Raw genomic sequence first — 21,559 nt, 5'->3', positions numbered from 1 at the left:
CGGGGAAGAACACTGATATAAAAAGGGAACTCTTATGGGAATTCTTGACGTAAGGGGGAAACCTGATGTGAACAAGCTGGGCTCATCCGGATACTGCACTCTGGTGGTTCCTTTCTACATTACTTACTCCTGACCCCTTCACTCTATACATTATGTTGTACATAGACCTGACCAAGGTGTTCATCATCCCAACAGTTGCTGGTTTTAATGAAGTTCTTTTTTTTTTAAGGTCGGATCAGACAGACACAGAGATCACATTTTGTGTGCAGAAAAGCATATGTGATGGAAACTTTTATAGTTTTAGAAATGATCCTTTGTTCTGAGGTTTATGCGTGTCTGTGAGACTGTCGCTTGTAGTAAGTAGGAGTATTTTGTGTAGGGATGCACCGAATGGGTTTTTTGGTGCCGAAACCGATACCGAAAATGATTGTTTTTAAAAAATATTTTTATACAGGAGGTGGTCAGAGACTGGGGACACGGTACAGGAGGTGGTCAGAGACTGGGGACATGGTACAGGAGATGGTCAGAGACTGGGGACACGGTACAGGAGATGGTCAGAGACTGGGGACATGGTACAGGAGATGGTCAGAGACTGGGGACACGGTACAGGAGATGGTCAGAGACTGCAGACACGGTACAGGAGATGGTCAGAGACTGCAGACACGGTACAGGAGATGGTCAGAGACTGGGGACACAGTACAGGAGATGGTCAGAGACTGGGGACATGGTACAGGAGATGGTCAGAGACTGCAGACACGGTACAGGAGATGGTCAGAGACTGGGGACACAGTACAGGAGATGGTCAGAGACTGGGGACATGGTACAGGAGATGGTCAGAGACTGGGGACATGGTACAGGAGATGGTCAGAGACTGCAGACACGGTACAGGAGATGGTCAGACTGGGGACATGGTACAGGATATGGTCAGAGACTGGGGACATGGTACAGGAGATGGTCAGAGACTGGGGACATGGTACAGGAGATGGTCAGAGACTGGGGACATGGTACAGGAGATGGTCAGAGACTGGGGACATGGTACAGGAGATGGTCAGAGACTGGGGACGTGGTACAGGAGATGGTCAGAGACAGGGGACGTGGTACAGGAGATGGTCAGAGACAGAGGACGTGGTACAGGAGGTGGTCAGAGACAGAGGACATGGTACAGGAGGCATCCCCCATTGCAGCCAGTGTGCCCCATTGCAGCCAATTGCAGCCAGTGTGTCCCCATTGCAGCCAGTGTGTCCCCATTGCAGCCAGTGTGTCCCCATTGCAGCCAGTGTGTCCCCATTGCAGCCAGTGTGTCCCCATTGCAGCCAGTGTGTCCCATTGCAGTCTGTGTGCCATTTTGCAGCCAGCCTGTGCACTGTGTGCAGGGAAGAGAACCGCCTCCGCCGCCTGTTTGATCACAGCGCCGGGAACATCACAGCTTTCATTTCAATAGCTGTGTGTTTCCTGCCGCGCGCCGTCACACGCAGCCCCTCCCCCTTGTCCACCCAGGCCACGCCCCATTTTCGGCTCCATTATCGGCCGTTTTTCTCTTTCTGCAAACTGCCGAAAAAGGCATTTTCGGCCGATATGTTTCGGCGGCCGAAATTTCGGTACATCACTAATTTTGTGGGCCCTCTTTAAGTCCCTCCCACTGTTCGGCAATATCTGTCCTTTGTGTACTAACCCCTGAACTCTCCCTATACACTGTCCTGCTGACCACCCATCCCCCCCCCCACCCCTCTGACATCTTTCACTGCACCCCTGCACCAGACAGGCTAGATCCAGCCCTGCAAGACAATGACCATCCTGACCATACATGGCCTACAAAGGGCAATTATTACACTACACAGGCAGCCAATGGACAATCCTTACACTATGCAGCCAACACGATGATGGAGTGCCGGGGTCAGGACTATGGACCATTACATTGCTGGTCAGGAGGAAGACAACCATCCCCAGCTTGACATGAAGAATATGTTCCATCATTGGTGTCGGGGAGGAAAATACTGAGGGTTCTGAGGGATAAAGCTGAGGAACTCTTGGGACCGCTTTGGGGGTAGTGGGACTCAACAGCTCTCAGGGGGTAGTGGGGCTGAAGGGCTCTGGGTCCTTGGAGGGTTGGTGGAACCCAGGGCTCTGATGGAATAGGAGGCTGTAGGGCTCAGGGGGACTCTAAGGTAGGGAGGGGGGCTCTTGATCTATGATAAACCTCCCATCTGCACTTACTTTTCAGACCTCCTGCCAGGAAATGGAGGCGACCTTCACCTTCTTACCATCTCACTGATCACATAACATTTTTCAAGATACAAAGTGGAAGGAAGGAGGACAGTCCTTCACCCCTTGGTGGTCACTTGTACTTAGAGGAGGTCTGTTTGTGCAGCATTGCCTAATGGGTGGTCAGTATTCTGTGTTGTGAATCAGGGGGTTCAGTCCACTACCTTCCAATGACACAGGGTCTGGCAGTGCCCGGGGCTGGAATTCAGGGCCCCAGGAACTCACCACCACCCTGTACAATGTCCTGAGTACTACAGGATGCTTGGCAACCACAAGAAAAAACCCCTCACCCTTGCTGCCCTCCTCTTCAATGGTAGCCCAGTGTGGGTAGGAGAACAGACCCTTCCTTAAAAGCTCTCTACTCCACCAGCAGCATCCTCCTGCTATCCAATCCAATCCCTTCCCTTACTGCAGAGAGTGACATCACTCCTGTCAGTCAGCAGGCTGCCGGAGATTGGAGCCTTGCAGTCGGAGTTCTGGTAATTTATTCTGATTATCCGGCAACTCCGACCAAAAATCAGCGAGTTCCCCTTCCTGGACATCATGATGACCCTCCATTGTCCTCACAGCACTGCTTCAGAGCAAACAAGTCACAGGAAGGATCGTATTTATCATTCCTTGTCTGCAGATCCAATACTAATCAAATCCAGTTCAGAAACCAAACAGAGGAAAGGGAAATTCTGATCCAGCAGACCCAGAGGGTTCATGAAAATGTAGAAAACACTAAACAGTCCAAAATAAATGTGTTCCTATGGGTGGGTAGTAGTTCTTAAATCTACAGCAACCCTCCTATTACCCCTCTCACATCCACTTCTTCTAATTATTGTGTGACCAATACCATCCAAATAATTATTTCTTTCATTTCTCCAAGTTATCCGTCTACAAGGAGACCTGTATAGATCAAATGAAGTCAAAAAAGAGGATGGAGGAGGACCGGAGTCACATGACTGAGAAGATACTAAACCTCACCCTGGAGATCATCTACCTGCTGAACGGAGAGGTGAGGAGGATTCTGGGAGGTCACATGACATCACTCTTATCTCTATTAATAAAACACAGACCTGACCGGAGAGGTGAGGAGGATTCTGGGAGGTCACATGACATCACTCTTATCTCTATTAATAAAACACAGACCTGACCGGAGAGGTGAGGAGGATTCTGGGAGGTCACATGACATCACTCTTATCTCTATTAATAACACACAGACCTGACCAGAGAGGTGAGGAGGATTCTGGGAGGTCACATGACATCACTCTTATCTCTATTAATAAAACACAGACCTGACCGGAGAGGTGAGGAGGATTCTGGGAGGTCACATGACATCACTCTTATCTCTATTAATAAAACACAGACCTGACCGGAGAGGTGAGGAGGATTCTGGGAGGTCACATGACATCACTCTTATCTCTATTAATAAAACACAGACCTGACCGGAGAGGTGAGGAGGATTCTGGGAGGTCACATGATATCATTCTTATCTCTATTAATAAAACACAGACCTGACCGGAGAGGAGAGGAGGATTCTGGGAGGTCACATGACATCACTCTTATCTCTATTAATAAAACACAGACCTGACCGGAGAGGAGAGGAGGATTCTGGGAGGTCACATGACATCACTCTTATCTCTATTAATAAAACACAGACCTGACCGGAGAGGTGAGGAGGATTCTGGGAGGTCACATGACATCACTCTTATCTCTATTAATAAAACACAGACCTGACCGGAGAGGAGAGGAGGATTCTGGGAGGTCACATGACATCACTCTTATCTCTATTAATAAAACACAGACCTGACCGGAGAGGAGAGGAGGATTCTGGGAGGTCACATGACATCACTCTTATCTCTATTAATAAAACACAGACCTGACCGGAGAGGTGAGGAGGATTCTGGGAGGTCACATGACATCACTCTTATCTCTATTAATAAAACACAGACCTGACCGGAGAGGTGAGGAGGATTCTGGGATTCTAACATGATGTTCCTATTGGTTCTCCAATACAGAGATTTCCTCTGGTGAAGTCCGGTGATCATATGACCATCACAGTGCCTCCATGTGACTCCCTAAAACCTGAGAGACACAACATGGAGAAGATTCTAGAAGTCACCAAGAAGATGATGGAGCTGCTGACCGGAGAGGTGAGGAGGATTCTGGGAATTCTGGGACATTATCCAGTAACAGACAAGGGATGTGTCTGGATGGTGACTGTATCATTATAAAGTATCGGATTCCTAAGTGGTGTCACTGTCTATTTCTCTTTGTAGAAGTATTTAGAAGGACACAAGGATCTCTACAAGGACGTCATGATGGACAATCAGCCGCCCCTCACATCACCGGGTAAGAGGAGACTTTATTGTAAAGGAGAGAGCAGTACGGAGGCTCCACCTAGATCCCCCATCATCTGATAAACACATAGAAACAATGTATTCAGTCAGTGTGTGTGTTTCCTACAGATGGATCCAGTAATGGGAACCCACCAGAGAGATGTCCCCGTCCTCTGTATTCCCGGGATTCCACACAGGAAGATCACACCATCCCCCACCATCATCAGGTAGATGAGGGACAATTATTGGTAGTTATGATTTATCTACAAGCATGATTGTTACAATGAATGTTTTATCATATATTCAGAGTGGAAACCTTGAGAATTATAACATTGTTGTCAAGGAAGAGGATAATGAGGAGGATGAGGAGTATGGAGTGATGAAGGAGGTTTCAGAAGGACACAAGGATATGATGGAGACACCAAATACCAGGAACCCACCAGAGAGATGTCCCCGTCCTCGGGATTCCACACAGGAAGGTCGCACCACCCCCCACCATCATCAGGTAGATGAGGAACAATCACTGATAGTATCATTAGGATCTGTACATTATCTGCATTGTTACCATTGATGTCATTTTTATTATATATTCAGAGTGGAAACCTGAGAGGTCCTAAAGATGATTTTAAATCAGAAGTAGAAGAGAGTTATGTGAGGGATGATCAGCAGTCTATGGAGGAGGATGGAATAACGGGGACATTTATAGAGGAGGACACTCCTACAGAGATCAGCACAGGTGGGTCATTAACACTAAATCCATTCCAGCTCTGTACCATCAAGTAGGAGGCAATGTTGTGGTATCATTGGGCAAGGCAGTCAGCAGCAAGGTCCACGTAACTGCCGACACGTGGTCCAGCAAGCATGGTCGGGGACGATATATTTTGTTCACAGTACACTGGGTAACTCTGCTTGCAACTCGGAAGGATGCAGGACAGGGCTCAGTGCTGCTGCTTGTTTTGCTTCCCATGTCTCCATACAGCTGGTGGAGAGGATGCAAGATCTGTCGGCTCCACCCCCTCCTCCTACTTCTCCTTCTCCATGTCCTCCTCTGTTGGATTTTCCTATTAACCTCAAGTACCCCCTAAGTGTCCAAAGGGCTTTTCAATGAGTCAGGCTAAAAGGTGCCATACAGTGCTTCAGCTGGTGTGTTTCGGGGACGGGAAGCACATCAGAGCAGAGATTCTTTCTGCTCTTCAGGGGTGGGCCTAGAGATGGTTCACGCCATGCCAGCTTGAGCCAGGAATGGTGGTGTGTGATAATGGCACAAACCTCCTGTCTGCCCTTCGACAGGGAAAGTTGACACATGTGCCATGCTTGGCACATGTTCTCAATTTGGTGGTGCAGCATTTCCTAACTAGGTACCCAGTGTTGCAAGATCTAAGGCAAGCCAGAAGAGTCTGTAGCCATTTCAGGCAGTCATACACAGCCAGTGTTGGCAGAAATTCCACCTGCCCGTAAACCGCCTGATTTGTGACATGCCCACCAGGTGGAACTTCACTTTGGCAATGCTGCAGTGGCTGCACATGTAGCAGAGGCTGTCAATGAGTACCAGTGTGAGTATGGTACGAAGACAGGCTTAGGGCGGCTCAGCTTTTTTGCCGCTATGCCAATAGCTGCTCATAAAGGATGCATGCACTGCACTGTCACCATTTAGGAGGCAACAAGGATGGTGAGTCGTCACAATGCAATCATCAGTGCCACAATCCCTGTTGTGTTCCTGCTGGAGCAGACTCTATGTGGCATTATAGAGAGGACACTCGAGGCAGAGCAGCAGGAGGAAGAAAAGGACTTCCTTTCCTCTCAAGGCCTGTTTTATGCAGACACCATTCTTGTGATTCCACAGAACACACAAGAGGAGGAGGATGATGGCTGTTTTGGAGGCATTGAAGCAAAGTAAGAAATACGTCAAACCTTAAGAGATGGTTTTCCATCCCCAGAACTGTTGGGAGTAGTATGTGGCTGGGAGGAGTCAGTTCCAGATACTGTGACCCTGAGGACTCTGCTTCTCATGCCTCCGCAAACTTGCGGTGCATGGGCTCCCTCACACTTCTGCGAAAGGACCTGAAAATGTGTAGCATCAAGTAGAAGGATCATTATTGGTTGGCAACCCTCCTTGACCACCATTACAAGGAGAAAGTCTTAGAACCCATCCTATCCCCACAGAGGGGGCAGAGGATGAAATATTCTGAGGACACCGGCATTAGGGGCTTGATAACTGCTTCTAATCTAGGAATGATTCATTTTAATAAATGTCAGCTGGTCAACAGAGTCTGTGGACAGACAAGCTCTTTTAATCTGTGACAAAACCTCTAGCAGCACTGAATGCCGTTCAGAAAGCAAGCTGGATGCAGGGCAGCTCAGCAGTTTAAATGCATACTGAGCAAGTTCTGGCCAGTGGTCTGTGCTTATGACCCAGTAATCCAGTGGATCATCGATTGGAAAGCTCTCCATGTCTGTTTTCGCCCCTAGATAAATCTCCAACCATATGATGCTGCCGATGAGCTGTGGAAGCTGACAGCTCTGGGCGCCAAGGACTAATACAACTAATACAATGAAGAGTTTGTGTAATGCCTTTCCAGACTCTTGTTGGTTACAGTCTCATTGGAAAAGGTAGTTTTGAGGCTTCTGTTTGGTCAAAGTAGGAACGGTGCAGAAGGGGGGGCCGCCTCAGTGACACATATCAAAATTGTATTAGTCCTTGGCGCCCAGAGCTGTCAGCTTCCACATCTCATCGGCAGCATCATATGGTTGGAGATTTATCTAGGGGTGAAAACAGACATGGAGAGCTTTCCAATCGATGATCCACTGGATTACTGGGTCATGAGCACAGACCACTGGCCAGAACTTGCTCAGTATGCATTTAAACTGCTGAGCTGCCCTGCATCCAGCGTGCTTTCCGAACAGGCATTCAGTGCTGCTAGAGGTTTTGTGACAGATTAAAAGAGCTTGTCTGTCCACAGACTCTGTTGACCAGCTGACATTTATTAAAATTAATCATTCCTATATTAGAAGCAGTTATCAAGCCCCTAATGCCGATGTCACAGATTTAAGTGTTTTTGGGATGTGGAATCTCTGCAAGACTGTCGAGGCTGCCTTGCTCTGGTGTTGGTATAGGTTTCATGGGCACAATTAACACCCAAAGCCCAATGTTTGACCTGGGCAATTTTAGATTTTTTTACAGAAAGGCCAATTCTTGCTTTCATCAGGAGTACCTCTATAGGGTTACGGTGTGAAGGCGCCACCATCACCCAGAGACCAATTTCTGCACACCTGTTACTTCTATCCAAAGTCTGCAAATGAAACACCAGAGTTTATCCCCAAAATTCTCTAATCTTTTTCCCAGTGCACTAAATGTGGCCTCATTATACAGACTGGCTCCCCAAGTCGTCGTTTACAAAATTAAGAAAGCTTGCAGGGAAAATTTAATTTTTGTTTCCTTTTGTAAATGTCAGTTTTGCTGCAGCAGGTTTCATACATGCTACAGATGCACCACTTTACAGACAGACAAAGGGGGCCCCCCAGGCACTATATTTAAAGGAATTTTTCATTTTTATTTTTTCACTTTGAGCATTTCTCATTTTAAAAATTATCTTTTTTTAAAAACAGGGCAGTACCCAGACCTCCATACAGTTTGTATGCTCAATAACTTGCACATAAGCCTTAAAAATGGGCACTGATTTTTCCAGTTTTCATTCCATAGACTTTTTAATGATGTCCGTTGTTCTGCTCCGAACTTTTGCAATAATCGAAAGTTCTGCCACCGAACCGGGGGGTGTTCGGCCCATCTCTATTCACTTTTACATCATACATAGACCTGACCCCTGCACTGTATACTCTATGTTGTATATTACATACTCCAGACCCCTGCATTTTATACTGTATATTGTATATTACATAGTCATAATACTATATAGCCCTTACTGTTGTATCCTATACAATACGTTGTACTTTACATAGTCCTGACACTCATCCTATAATCCCCTCATCACTGTCACTCCTATAAAAGACAGTACTCGTTGTTTCCTCCCTCTCTGACTAAGGTCCATGAATAAAGAAATGATCTGGTAGGAGATCAGAGGACCCATTTACTAGTTACCTTGAGGGGGGAATTGTAAGATCCTCAGAGACAAAGCTGCCTGATGGGGGCGGAGTCCTGGTTTAGGGGGACCAATCAGCTCATGTCTAGTAATAATCTTTGTATTTCTATTTTAGTAGATGGACGGGAGATGAGGAAAACCTCAGAGGATTGTCTCACTTTGTCTCCAGACTGTAAAGTAGAAGATGAGGACATCACACAGTATAGTCCAGGAGAAAACCCGACTACCTCAAATGTCCATCCGGCACCACACAGTGTAGATGGACCATCGTATTCCTCTTATCCTGAGGAACCTCAGACTGTGCGGGACGGTGCCGGACCATCGTATTCCTCTTATCTGTCGGAAGGACGGCGCCGCCCCACACAGTTTGAGGTTCCTCAGGATAAGAAGAGGTTTCTCTGTACTGAGTGCGGGAAGTGTTTTGGCCAAAAATCTAATCTTGTCACACATCAGAGATCTCACACGGGGGAAAAGCCGTATTGCTGTCCTGAATGCGGAAAATGTTTTTCAGGGAAGTCCAATCTTATCACACATCTGAGGTTTCACACGGGGGAGAGGCCGTATTCCTGTCCTGAGTGTGGGAAATGTTTTGTACAAATATCGGAGGTGGTCAAACATCGGAGGTCTCACACGGGGGAAAAGCCGTATTCCTGTCCAGAGTGTGGGAAATGTTTTTCACAGAAGTCCAACCTTTCCAGACATCAGAAATCTCACACAAAGCAGAAGCTCCATTCCTCTTCACTCAAAGTCATCTGTTTACCGTCTGAGATTGGACACGGAGGAGAATGAACTTTCTTGGTCTGAGTGAGGGAAATGTTCCTCACTGAAGTCCTGTCTTCCTGTACATCAGGGGGTCCCACACAACCCTGGAGGTGTATGAGTGAGTGCGGGAAATGTCTTGTATATGAATGTTGCTGGACATGTGGGGAAGAAGCACCCCCTGATATACACCTCAGATATACTCCATGGCTGATCTTCATCATGGAAGAAACAGTTGATAAGGAGATCAGAGATCACCAAAGACATGGATGAAGTGTTGTACCGTGTCGGCCATTGATAGCAGGAGAAAAATAAAAATGGAGTCATTACCTCTCATTGGCTGAGTACATTTTGTGGTGTAAAATCTTGCAAGAGGTCTGTTCTCTCAAGTCGTCTTCCAGGACAAAACACGTTAACCCCACCACTTTAAAGGCGGTCCTGTAGGGCTTTTAAAATTAAAAATGGAGTCATTACCTCTCATTGGCTGAGTACATTTTGTGGTATGGAGACTTAGAGGTCTATTACTCTCTTGCAAGAGGTTTGCTTTCTCAAGTCGTCTTCCAGGACGAAACACGTTAATCCCACCACTTAAAAGGCGGTCCTCTAGGGCTTTTAAAATAAAAATGGAGTCATTACCTCTCATTGGCTGAGTACATTTTGTGGTGGAAGATTTCACAAACACTTACAGGGCTATTTGTTAAAAAAAACGAGTTGAATGAATATGATCAGCATTCAACCAGCTGTGACAAATATTGTACATATTTTAATTCATGCAGTGATTTGCTATGACCATTAGCACCATCTAGTGGCCTTAATGCGCAATTGAGCTTTTTTTTTACATAAGCATTTCAGGAAAATACCTTATTATGGTCGCTAGATGGAGCTGATAATCATAGGAAATCACACGATCACCAGGAAGCGCAATCCGTTGTGTCCACCACGAGTGGCATGCTGCACGCCCCTAACCCATAGCAGGCTGGATGACGTACCGGCACATTGTCTGGCCGCTAGATAGAGCTAATAATCATAGGAAATCACACAATTACCGGAGTGACATGCTGCACACCCCTAACTTGCAGCAGGCTGGATGATGTACTTGCCATCCAGCCTGCCTGCGCCGGCCACTAGATGGAGCTGATATTCATAGGAAATCATATGATCACCGTAACCGGAATCAGCTGGGACCGGCGTGCACAACAGTCACCGGCGTGGCAAGTTGCATGGCCCCCTAACCAGACCTGTCAGACGGATTGTAAGAGGGATCCTCATGCAAATAGAAAAGTGTGAGGTCCCTCAGGAAATCTATGCCAGACCCTAAATCTGGGAGAGGAGGGGGGATTGGATAATATTTAGCAGTACGAGGTACTCAACTCCGATTGAGTGAGTGAATTCCCATTTCGTTCAGTCGTTATCTGAATCTTTGAACAAGTAAAATACAGTCTGAACATAATATGGGTCAGACGAGACTTGGAGCCCATTCCTAGTGGTCCCTTACATTGGTGACCAATGGGAGAAGGACCCCTTATATCAGTGGTCAGTGTAGTGGTCCCTTACATTGGTGGCCAATAGGAGAAGGACCCCCTTATATCAGGGATATGCAATTAGCGGACCTCCAGCTGTTGCAGAACTACAATTCCCATGAGGCATAGCAAGACTCTGACAGCCACAGGCATGACACCCAGAGGCATGATGGGAGTTGTAGTTTTGCAACAGCTGGAGGTCCGCTAATTGCATATCCCTGCCTTATATCAGTGGTCAGTGTAGTGGTCCTTTACATTGGTGACCAATGGGAGAAGGACCCTCTTATGTTACTGGTCAGTGTAGTGATCTCAATGGCATATGGACCTCCTTATATCAGTGGTCAGCATAGTGGTCCCTTACATTGGTGACCAATGGCAGATGGACCTTCTTATACCAGTGGTGACTCATGGGAGAAAGACAGTCTTGCATCATTATTGGTGGAAAGACTGCCCCTCCCCTTACAGATTGTTATTCACGATTTATATAGCGCCAACAGTTTATGCAGCCCTTTACAATGTATAGGGGGGACAACACAATTACAGTACAATACCAAAGGTACAGGAGGGCCCGGCTTGTAGAGCTTACATTCTAAAGGGAGGGGGTGGTGGTACAAAAGGTAATAGCTGCAGAGAATGATTTGATGGGGGTGGCTTTGGGACAGTTGTTAGGTGGGGGTGGGATCGACTTCCCTGAATAAGTGAGTTTTCAGGGATCTTCTGAAGGTGGACAGGGTAGGGGCTGATCAGATATATCTGGGCAGGGAGTTCCAGAGGATGGAAGAGGCTCTGGAGAAGTCCTGAAGGTGGACAGGTTAGGGGCTGATAGGACATACCAGGGCAGGGAGTTCCAGAGGATGGGAGAGGCTCTGGAGAAGTCCTGAAGGTGAGCATGGGAGGAGGTAACAAGGGAGCTAGAAAGCAGGAGGTCCTCAGAGCGGAGGGGACGATTTGGGCGATATCTGCAGATGAGGTTGGTGATGTAGATGGGGGCGAGGTTGTGGATGGCCTTGTATGTTATGGCTAGCATTTTGAATTTTACACGGTGGGGTAGGGGAAGCCAGTGAAGGGATTGGCAGAGAGGAGGCAGTCACAGAATGATTAGTGAGGTGTATTAAGCCGCGTACACACGGGCGGACTGTCTGTCCAACTTAGTCCGCTGAAACACATTTCAGCAGACAGTCCGCTCGTGTGTGGGCTTCAGCGGACTTTTTCAGCGGACAGTCTGGCGGACTAAGTCTTTCGGAATTTCCGTAATACAGTCCGTCCAACTTTGGTTTCAGCGGACAGACTGCTCGTGAGTAGGCTAGTTGGACGGACTAAGTATGGCGCATGCTCAGAAAGGATTTACACGGCGGAAGGTTGCATTGCTGTGTATTGGACGTCCTATTTCTAGTCCCGTCGTACGTGCCGTATACGTCATCGCGCAAGCTTTCAACGGACTGTCTGTTCATCGTGTGTGGTCAAGTCCGTTCATTCAAAAGTAGGACGGACTGTCCGTCGGATTGTCTGACGGACTTAGTTGGCCAGACAGTCCGACCCGTGTGTACGCGGCTTTAGTCTAGCAGCAGCATTCATAATAAACTGAAGGGGGAGGAGCCTGTGTAAGGGTCGGCCATTAAGGAGAGAGTTGCAGTAGACAAGGCGGGAAATAATCAAGGAGTGAACGAGTTGCTTTGTGATGTCATTAGTCGGGAAGGTGGAATTCTGGAGATGTTGCGGAGGTGAAGGCAGCAGGATTTAGCCAGTGATTGGATGTGGGGAGAAGGAGAGGTCAGAGTCAAGGATTACACCCAGGACCCCGGCATGTGTGGAGGGACCAATGGTTGTGTTGTTGATATTAATGGTAAAGTCACGGGGGGGAGGGGACGTGAAGGAGGAAATATAAGAAGCTCAGTTTTAGAAAGATTGAGTTGGAGGAAGTGGTGTGACCTCTATAGTGAGATGTCATTCAGTAAGTTGGAGATCTGTGAGGAGATGGAGGGGGTGAGGTGAGGAGATGGAGGGGGTGAGTTGAGGAGATGGAGGGGATGAGTTGAGGAGTGGAGCGATAGATCTGGGTGTCGTCGGCATAGAGGTGATATTGGAAGCCATGGGAGGTTATCAACTGGCCCAGGGAAGAGGTATAGAGCGAGAATAGGAGGGGCCCAAGGACAGAACCTTGGGGTACCCCAACAGAAAGAGGAAGTGATGTGACCTCCATACCGATATGTCATTCAGTAAGTTGGAGATCTGTGAGGAGATGGAGGGGGTGAGTTGAGGAGTGGAGAGATAGATCTGGGTGTCGTCGGCATAGAGGTGGTATTGGAAACCATGGGAGGTTATCAACTTGCCCAGGGAAGAGGTGAAGAGGTATAGAGCGAGAATAGGAAGGGCCCAAGGACAGAACCTTGGGGTACCCCAACAGAAAGGGGAGCGGAGGAGATGGAGTTGTAAGTGACACTGAAAGTGCACTGAGATAGGTAGGGGGAGAACCAGGATAAAGCAGAATCGCAGAGGCCAAGGGAGCGTAATTTGCTGAGGAGCAGGTGGTCAACTGTGTCAAAGGCAGCAGAGAGGTCTAAAAGTATGGAGTATGGAGTAGTGGCCGTTGGTTGTAGCAGTTAGTAGGTCATTGGTGAGTTTTAGTAGGGCAGTTTCAGTAGAATGTTGTGGGCGGAAGCCGGACTGTAGGGGGTCAAGAAAGTTGTTGTCCATGAGGTAGTGACTCATTCGGTGATGGACAAGGCGTTCGATGAGCTTGGAGGCAAACGGGAGCAGGGAGATGGGTCTTAAGTTGTTCAAACAGGTGGGGTCTAATGAGGGTTTTTTGAGTATGGGGGTAACCAGTGCATGTTTGAGCGGGGAAGGAAAGGTGCCCCGGAGGAGAGGGAGAGGTTGAAGATGTGGGTTAGGGAGTTGAGGATGGAGTGGGAAGGTGGTCACAGTAATTGTGAAGGGACGGGGTCCAGGGAACAGGTAGTGAGGTGGGCCGTGGAGAGGAGTTTATTCATTTCATCTGTGGTAACTGGGCAAAAAGAGGAGAGTATTGAGCGTTGGTGTTGGACCTGTTGGTTAGGGGAGGAAGTTGAATGCTGGATATCGCTTTGCGAATTGTGTCAATTTTGCTATTGAAATGGTTGGCAATCTGTTGAGTGATAAGCAAGTTGGTGGGTGGAGGGCAGTGGGGGGTGAAGTAAGGAATTAAGGGTAGAAAAGAGGTGACGTGGTTTGGATGAGAGGGTTTGATGAGAGTGTTGTCAGAGGTTTGTTTAGCAGTGTGGAGGCAGGAGTTGTATTTGAGAAGGGCAGATTTGTAGAGGGTAAAGTCTTGCAGGGATTTAGATTTACGCCACGCTCGCTCAGGAGCACAGCCGAGTCTCTTGAGACTTCTGGTGTCGTCTGTTTGCCAGGGTTGTGGCAGACGGGTCCGGGTTCTGTGTGTAGAAAGAGGAGCGAGTACGTCTAGGGAGGAGGACCGCGTGTTGTTGTAGATGGAAGTGGTTAGGTCTGGGCAGGACAGGGGGTGCGATTTGGTCATAAAGGCCATCAGTAGCAGAGTGAAGAAGGGAAGGGTTGAGGTGGTGAAGGTTTCTGCGGGTCGTGGTTTGTAGGTTGGCAGCATGGGATGTAGGAGACAAGGAGAGAGTGAAACGGATAAGGTTGTGATCAGAGAGAGGAAAGGGGGTGTTAGAGAGGTTGCAGGGAGTGCAGCGATGGGAGAATACGAGGTCGAGAGGGTTGCCGTTGGAGTGAGTGGGGGTTTGTGTCCATTGTGTGAGGGTAAAAGAGGAGGTTGGGTTGAGTAGTTTAGAAGTGGTTGCCGTATTAACATTGATTGGAATGTTGAAGTCACCTAGGATGATGGCAGGTACTTCAGAGGAGAGAAGATAGGGTAGCCATGCAAAGAAGTCATCCAGAAAGCGTGACACTGGTCCAGGAGGCCAATAAATGACTGCGACTCTCGGACAAGCTGGAGAGAAAAGACGAATGCAGTGCATTTGGAAAGAGCAGAGGAAAAAGAGGGGGGTGTGGGAAGAACCTGAAAGGTGCATTGTGGGGAGAGGAGAAGTCCGACACCACCTCCTTTTTCGTCCGCTGGGTCTGGTGGAGTGAGTCCAGAGGAGGCCACTGTGGGACAGGGCAGCTGGAGAGGTGGTGTCAGATTCCTGGAGTCAGGTTTCGGTTATAGCAAATAGATGAAGGGATTTGGAGAGGAAAAGGTCATTGCTAGAGGCTTTGTTTGTTGAAGACCGAGCGGGCATTCCAGAGGGCACATGAAAGAGGGGGGCCGACTTGTGGAATTAGGATGAGAAGGTGGGGGTTATGACTGTTGGAGGAGGTAGACAGCATATTTTGGGGGGCGGGAATTGGGTGTGGGAGGGCCGGGGGTTTGGTGCAATGTCACCAGACATTAGGAGCAGTAGGAGGGCGATAAGGCGGGAGTGGGATTTATAGGGGGGGGGGGGGGCAGATGCTGTGGTGGAATGGATGTGGTGATACTGCGTGGGCTTAGAATGAGCAGGAGGTGGTAAGTGGCGTGATATTGAGTGGGAAGAAGAGAGGGAGATATGTACAGATTGGGGGCTGGAGGGGGGGGGGGGTAAAGAAATGGGAGTTTGAGGAGAGAGGACGTTATGACAAAAATTAGTGTGAGCGTGTTGGAGGGGGAGGGGGAGAAGAGAATAGAAGGAAGGCAGAGGTAAGTTAGAGTATTAAGAGGAACTTCCTACCAAATAACAGTGGATCAATGTCTGTACTTACTTTTTGTAGCAGTGCCTTAGTCAAAGTGCGGGGCACTTTGTGCCCCAGTGACCAGCCTAAACCCTCGCCAGCCGTCCCAAGAAATGAACTACATTTATATTGGGAAGGTGTGGGGGGGGGGGGGGGATGATTCAAAATTATTCAATTAGAAGCTGATAAAACCAGCCTTGTAGGGGGGGATCTACAACTGGCCTGGGCAGATTGCAGTGCAAGAGGGGGCAATAAGGTGAAATGTTTGATCTTGTTCAGGGCAGCAAAATAAGTGACACTTTCAAAAATAAACAAATATAGACAATTTTCAAATTCTTAGTAAGGCAAAATTAAAGGTCAGTTAGGCAATGAAGTCCAGCGTTTAAGAGTGAAGTCTTTGCAGTTACCAGAGGATAAGAAGAGCAGTCAGGTGGGAAAATCGCAGACAGGTAGAGCGACTTTTTGTTGCAGGGAAGATCCGTGCAGATCATTGATGTCAGTTGTTACTGAGAGACAGAAATTGTCCATGGCTCAAGGAACCCCTAGAGACCTTTGGAGAAATCCTGGCTGAGAAAGGCTGGACTAGGCAGTAATATATTTCTATCCCCCTTGGTGGGAGTGGAGATGACCCCATCTATAAGGATATACAGTACATACACACGCAGCACAAGGCCGTGTACACACTGCGAGACGTTTCTTGGGGCTGCAGTGCAGTTCCTTCGACAGCCTTCTACCCAGACAGGAAGTCTCTATGGTAGACAGGAAGTGATGTCAGGGACAGACAGGAAGTTGCGGGTGAGAGGTGAGTCGGGAGGAAGTAGAGAGGAGACATCGTTGGAAGAGACCGTAGAGGAGGTAATAAGATCTGATCTTCTATTTACACCCAGTAACGCCCCGTCATGTTCCGTCCTCTTCCTCCATAGTCACTGTGACGTCTTTTATCTCCAGCAGATGATGATACACACATATATAGTGCGGGAACCTAGATTACCCCCTTCAGGAGCAGAACATTCCCCCCACTTACGGGGCCGGAACATTCTCTTCATTTTGGAGATGTCACATCACCCCCCCCCCCCCCCCATAGTAGTGTCTTCTGTCCCCCTAAACAGCTCTGCCCCATCACAGTCCCCCCGCCTGTGTCCTCTGACCCTTCACATCACAGAGCCCTGCAACTCGGCCCCCCGCTTTACACTCCCCCTGCAGATGTGCCTTCCACTTCCAAACCCCCCATTTCTCACCATAGGCTCCCCTACTTCAAACCGCAGCCCTCCTCCCCTCTTCGCACCACAGCTCCCCCTCCCTTCTTCACACCACAGCTCCCTCTCCCCTCTTCACACCACAGCTCCCCCTCCCCTCTTCACACCGCAGCCACCCCTCCCCTCTTCACATCGCAGCTTCCCCTCTCCTCTTCACACCACAGCCCCCCCTCCCCTCTTCACATCGCAGCCCCCCCTCCCCTCTTCACATCGCAGCTTCCCCTCTCCTCTTCACATCGCAGCTTCCCCTCTCCTCTTCACACCACAGCCCCCCCTCCCCTCTTCACATCGCAGCCCCCCCTCCCCTCTTCACATCGCAGCTTCCCCTCTCCTCTTCACACCACAGCTCCCTCTCCCCTCTTCACACCACAGCTCCCCCTCCCCTCTTCACACTGCAGCTCCCCCTCCCCTCTTCACATCACAAGTTCCCCTCTCCTCTTCGCACCGCAGCTCCTCCTCCCTTCTTCACACCACAGCTCCCCCCCCTCTCCTCTTCACACCACAGCTCCCCCTCCCCTCTTCACACCGCAGCTCCCCCTCCCCTCTTCACACCGCAGCTCCCCCTCCCCTCTTCACACCACAGCCCTCCTCCCCTCTTCACACCACAGCTCCCCCTCCCTTCTTCACACCACAGCTCCCCCTCCCCTCTTCACACCGCAGCTCCCCTTCCCCTCTTCACACCACAGCCCTCCTCCCCTCTTCGCACCACAGCTCCCCCTCCCTTCTTCACACCACAGCTCCCCCTCCCCTCTTCACACCGCAGCCCCCCTCCCCTCTTCACACCACAGCTCCCCCTCCCCTCTTCACACCACAGCTCCCCCTCCCCTCTTCACACCACAGCTCCCCCTCCCCTCTTCACACCACAGCTCCCCCTCCCTTCTTCACACCGCAGCTCTTCCTTCCTCACTGTCCTACATTTGCACAGAGCAGAGAACTGGAGGCAGGGCGGCTCTGGACTGAGGGCGGGAGCAGAAGCTGCAGTCAAAATGAACTTTTCATATCAACAAGCTGGTGATTGGTTGCTAGAACCACCCTGCATCCTGGAAACCAATCGCCAACTGCTTAACTTAAACAGTGAACTCCTGTAGCTCCAGCTCTCCGCTCTGCTTTGATAATGGCAATGGCAGAAGCTGGGGGAGGAGGAGACCAGCTGCTAAATGGTGATGTTTGTAAAGGGATGCTGGGACTGTTGTTCCTGCATTGTGTGTAATGATACCAGAATTCCTTGTGTCAAGCTTGTAACCTACAGAGTTTGGGACCCCGTGTGGGTAAATGATATCCCGGCCTGAAGGGGGGGGGGGGGGGGTGACCTGACCGGAGAGGTGAGGAGGATTCTGGGAGGTCACATGACATCACCCTTATCTCTATTAATAAAACGCAGACCTGACCGGAGAGGTGAGGAGGATTCTGGGAGGTCACATGACATCACTCTTATCTCTATTAATAAAACACAGACCTGACTGGAGAGGTAAGGAGGATTCTGGGAGGTCACATGACATCACTCTTATCTCTATTAATAAAACACAGACCTGACCGGAGAGGTGAGGAGGATTCTGGGAGGTCACATGACATCACTCTTATCTCTATTAATAAAACACAGACCTGACTGGAGAGGTGAGGAGGATTCTGGGAATATCATTTGATTTTACTCTTTGTGTTCTGATCTAGAGTTTTCCTCCTGTGAAGTCTGGAGATCACATGACCATCACATTGCCTCCACCTCCCTCCCTGATAGAATAGAGAAATACAAAGAAGATTCTAGAAGTCACCAGAGAGATGATGGAGGAGAGGTGAGGAGGATTCTGGGAATTGTGGGACATTATCCAGTAACAGACAAGGGATGTGTCTGGATGGTGACTGTATCATTGTGTGTGTCAGGTTCCTATAAGGTGTCAGGATGTCACTGTCTATTTCTCCATGGAGGAGTGGGAGTATTTAGAAGGACACAAGGATCTCTACAAGGACGTCATGATGGACAATCGTCCTATGTATTCCTGGGATTCCACACAGGAAGGTCACACCATCCCCCACCATCATCAGGTAGACGAGGAACAAATATTGGTAGTCATGATTTATACACAAGAATATTTGTTACAATGAATGTTTCATTATATTTCAGAGTGGAAACCTCGGGGATTATACTAATGTTGTTAAAGAAGAGTTTATAGAGGAAGATCAAAAGTATTGTGTGAGGAATGAGTATTCAGAAGGACATAAGAATATGAAAGAGCCACATAATTATGGGAACCCACCAGAGAGATGTCCCCGTCCTCTGTATTCCCGGGATTCCACACAGGAAGATCACACCATCCCCCACCATCATCAGGTAGATGAGGAACAATCACTGATAGTATCATTAGGATCTGTACATTATCTGCATTGTTACCATTGATGTCATTTTTATTATATATTCAGAGCGGAAACCTGAGAGGTCCTAAAGTTGAGGTTAAAGAAGAGATAAAAGAGGAGGATGATGAGGATGGGGTGATGGAGGAAGAACACAAAGATCTGTACCAGGACACCATGGAGGAGTCATCCAGATACAGGAACCCACCAGAGAGATGTCCCCGTCCTCTGTATTCCCGGGATTCCACACAGGAAGGTCACACCATCCCCCACCATCATCAGGTAGGTGAGGAACAATCACTGATAGTGGTGGTTTATGCACAAGCTTATTCGTTATCATGAATATTTTATTATACATTCAGAGTGGAAACGTCTGCATTGATAATGTTGTAAAAGAAGAGTATAAAGAGGAGGATGAGGAGTATGGAGTGATGGAGGAGTTTTCAGAAGGACACAAGGATATGATGGAGCCACCAAATACCAGGAACCCACCAGAGAGATGTCCCCGTCCTCTGTATTCCCGGGATTCCACACAGGAAGATCTCACCATCCCCCACTGTTACAAGGTTAGTGAAATGGATAATCCTGGTGGAGATAATGGGTTATTTTTCTTTATTTGATGTCACAATATTAAAGCTTATATTTTACAGATGTTACTTCTCTTGGTTTAGGGTGAAGATCTGATAGATATAAAAGTTGAGGTGAAATCAGAAGAAGAAGAGAGGTGTGTGAGGGATGATCAGCAGTCTATGGAGGAGGATGGAATAACGGGGACATTTATAGAGGAGGACACTCCTCCAGAGATCAGCACAGGTGGGTCATTAACACTAAATCCATTCCTCCACCCATACTGCTCACTGATTGGTCCAGAGTAGGGCGGGGGCTGGGTGATATCAGCCTGTAATCCCCTGGTCACTTTCCTGAGCTGTGTTCCCCGTCCTGTATTCCTGGATTTCTCTCCGATAATCTTCCTTCTCTGTGCTGCCGACACAATTTATGTATCTAGACTGGATTTATGGAGATTCTGGGGATCAGCCGGCAGCAAAATGTTGTATTTCACCATAGGCGTTGCTTGACCTAGGCATCTGGGGTCTTCTGCCCCATGCCCGGGTCTAGTAAGATCTCAGACAGAACAATCCCCCCGGGGTTACTTGCTCTGTTATTTGCTGGCTGTGCCGGGTGGAGGGATATGTCTGTATAGTCTCAGACCCAAGTCACTGAGTGCAGTCTCAGGAGATGGGAGGAGCGGTGTGGGACCTCTGCAACTTGTCTCACGTAAACATTTAATCTTCCACTGATTACTGCATACTGATTTTATGAGTCTTGACCCTTACACTGTATACTTTATGTTGTACATTACATACTCCTGACTTCTGCTCTCTCCCCTCCACCCACTGCTATATATACACATAATATGTATTCTCTTTTGTTACACCCATTTCCTACCAGCTGGACATTTTATATCGGATGATGTGATTGGAGCACAGAGTTTTACATGTTGATAATAATGTGATAACATTCACTAACTTTTGAACCTTAAACAGAAAGTGATAATGAGGGAGGAGTCAATAGCCCAATGATGGGGGTCTTCAGGATCAGTCTAGTCTTCATCTTGGTTGTTCTCCCCCCATCCTCACTCTCTGACCTCTGGTGGGGCTCAGCCCCGCTGTTATTCATGACTAAATCATGGACTAAATAAGGAAGTGCAGGACTTCTTGTGTTGGGAAGATGGCAATGAGTGATAGAGGGGGAGGGGACACTCGTCCTATAATCCCCTCATCACTGTCACTCCTATAAAAGACAGTTCTCGTTGTTTCCTCCCTCTCTGACTAAGGTCCATGAATAAAGAAATGATCTGGTAGGAGATCAGAGGACCCATTTACTAGTTACCTTGAGGGGGGAATTGTAAGATCCTCAGAGACGAAGCTGCCTGATGTGGGCGGAGTCCTGGTTTAGGGGAACCAATCAGCTCATGTCTAGTAATAATAAGCCAAATGGTCCGGGGCTGAAGTGGTTAAACAATTCTACTTATAATTTGTCCTAAGTCACAACCTTTATATTTTTACCTTATAACAGAATTATCATTAGGTCAGTAGATACTAAAATTGTAATCGTATCTGTGGCCTGGAATATAATATGTATAATTTGAATGACTTATAACCACATGTATTTTAAACACAATACTGACTGCACCATTTGAAGTGAACTTTGGACAAACTCAGTGGATATTTAGAGATGGATTAGGTATCTACACAGCTCCTAAAATCTAACACAATGGGTTTTGC

The 21,559-nt window shown here is 48.2% G+C and overlaps 4 protein-coding genes across 4 annotated transcripts in view; all 4 read left to right on the top strand.

Annotated features, from left to right (window-relative positions):
- Positions 1 to 21,559, top strand: part of LOC143956045 (uncharacterized) — a 296,417-nt gene that overhangs the window by 67,771 nt on the left and 207,087 nt on the right. The gene's annotated exons all lie outside the window — the stretch shown is intronic.
- LOC143955742 (uncharacterized) overlaps positions 1 to 21,559 on the top strand; it is a 273,000-nt gene that overhangs the window by 66,947 nt on the left and 184,494 nt on the right. The window contains exon 6 of the mRNA XM_077465863.1: positions 4,894 to 5,091. Within this exon, the coding sequence (XP_077321989.1) occupies positions 4,894 to 5,091 (198 nt within the window). The remainder of the gene's footprint in view (positions 1 to 4,893; positions 5,092 to 21,559) is intronic.
- On the top strand, positions 7,383 to 9,778 carry LOC143955890 (uncharacterized). The gene has a single exon (XM_077466011.1). The coding sequence runs from the start codon at positions 8,726 to 8,728 to the stop codon at positions 9,470 to 9,472; it is 747 nt and encodes a 248-aa protein (XP_077322137.1). The 5' UTR covers positions 7,383 to 8,725; the 3' UTR covers positions 9,473 to 9,778.
- LOC143955334 (uncharacterized) lies at positions 13,273 to 20,331 on the top strand. Its single transcript, XM_077465404.1, has 4 exons — positions 13,273 to 13,311; positions 19,344 to 19,556; positions 19,637 to 19,840; positions 19,946 to 20,331. The coding sequence occupies exons 1-4, from the start codon at positions 13,273 to 13,275 to the stop codon at positions 20,147 to 20,149; spliced, it is 660 nt and encodes a 219-aa protein (XP_077321530.1). The 3' UTR covers positions 20,150 to 20,331.

Source organism: Lithobates pipiens, unplaced genomic scaffold (genome assembly GCF_037356315.1).
Source record: "Lithobates pipiens isolate NorthernLeopardFrog02 unplaced genomic scaffold, aLitPip1_a1.2 Scaffold_35, whole genome shotgun sequence".
Lineage (NCBI taxonomy): Eukaryota > Metazoa > Chordata > Amphibia > Anura > Ranidae > Lithobates > Lithobates pipiens.
The sequence above is the reverse complement of the archived record's forward strand: the minus strand, read 5'-3'. Positions and strand labels throughout refer to the sequence as shown.

What these genes read in the sequence shown, in the direction of transcription:
- LOC143955334 (XM_077465404.1), top strand. Translation starts at nt 13,273, where the DNA reads ATGGGAGGTTATCAACTTGCCCAGGGAAGAGGTGAAGAG. An exon ending in CCCAGGGAAGAGGTGAAGAG is followed by an intron (nt 13,312 to 19,343) that starts GTATAGAGCGAG and finishes TTATATATTCAG; the next exon opens with AGCGGAAACCTGAGAGGTCC. An exon ending in CCATCCCCCACTGTTACAAG is followed by an intron (nt 19,841 to 19,945) that starts GTTAGTGAAATG and finishes CTCTTGGTTTAG; the next exon opens with GGTGAAGATCTGATAGATAT.
- LOC143955890 (XM_077466011.1), top strand. Translation starts at nt 8,726, where the DNA reads ATGGGGGCGGAGTCCTGGTTTAGGGGGACCAATCAGCTCATGTCTAGT.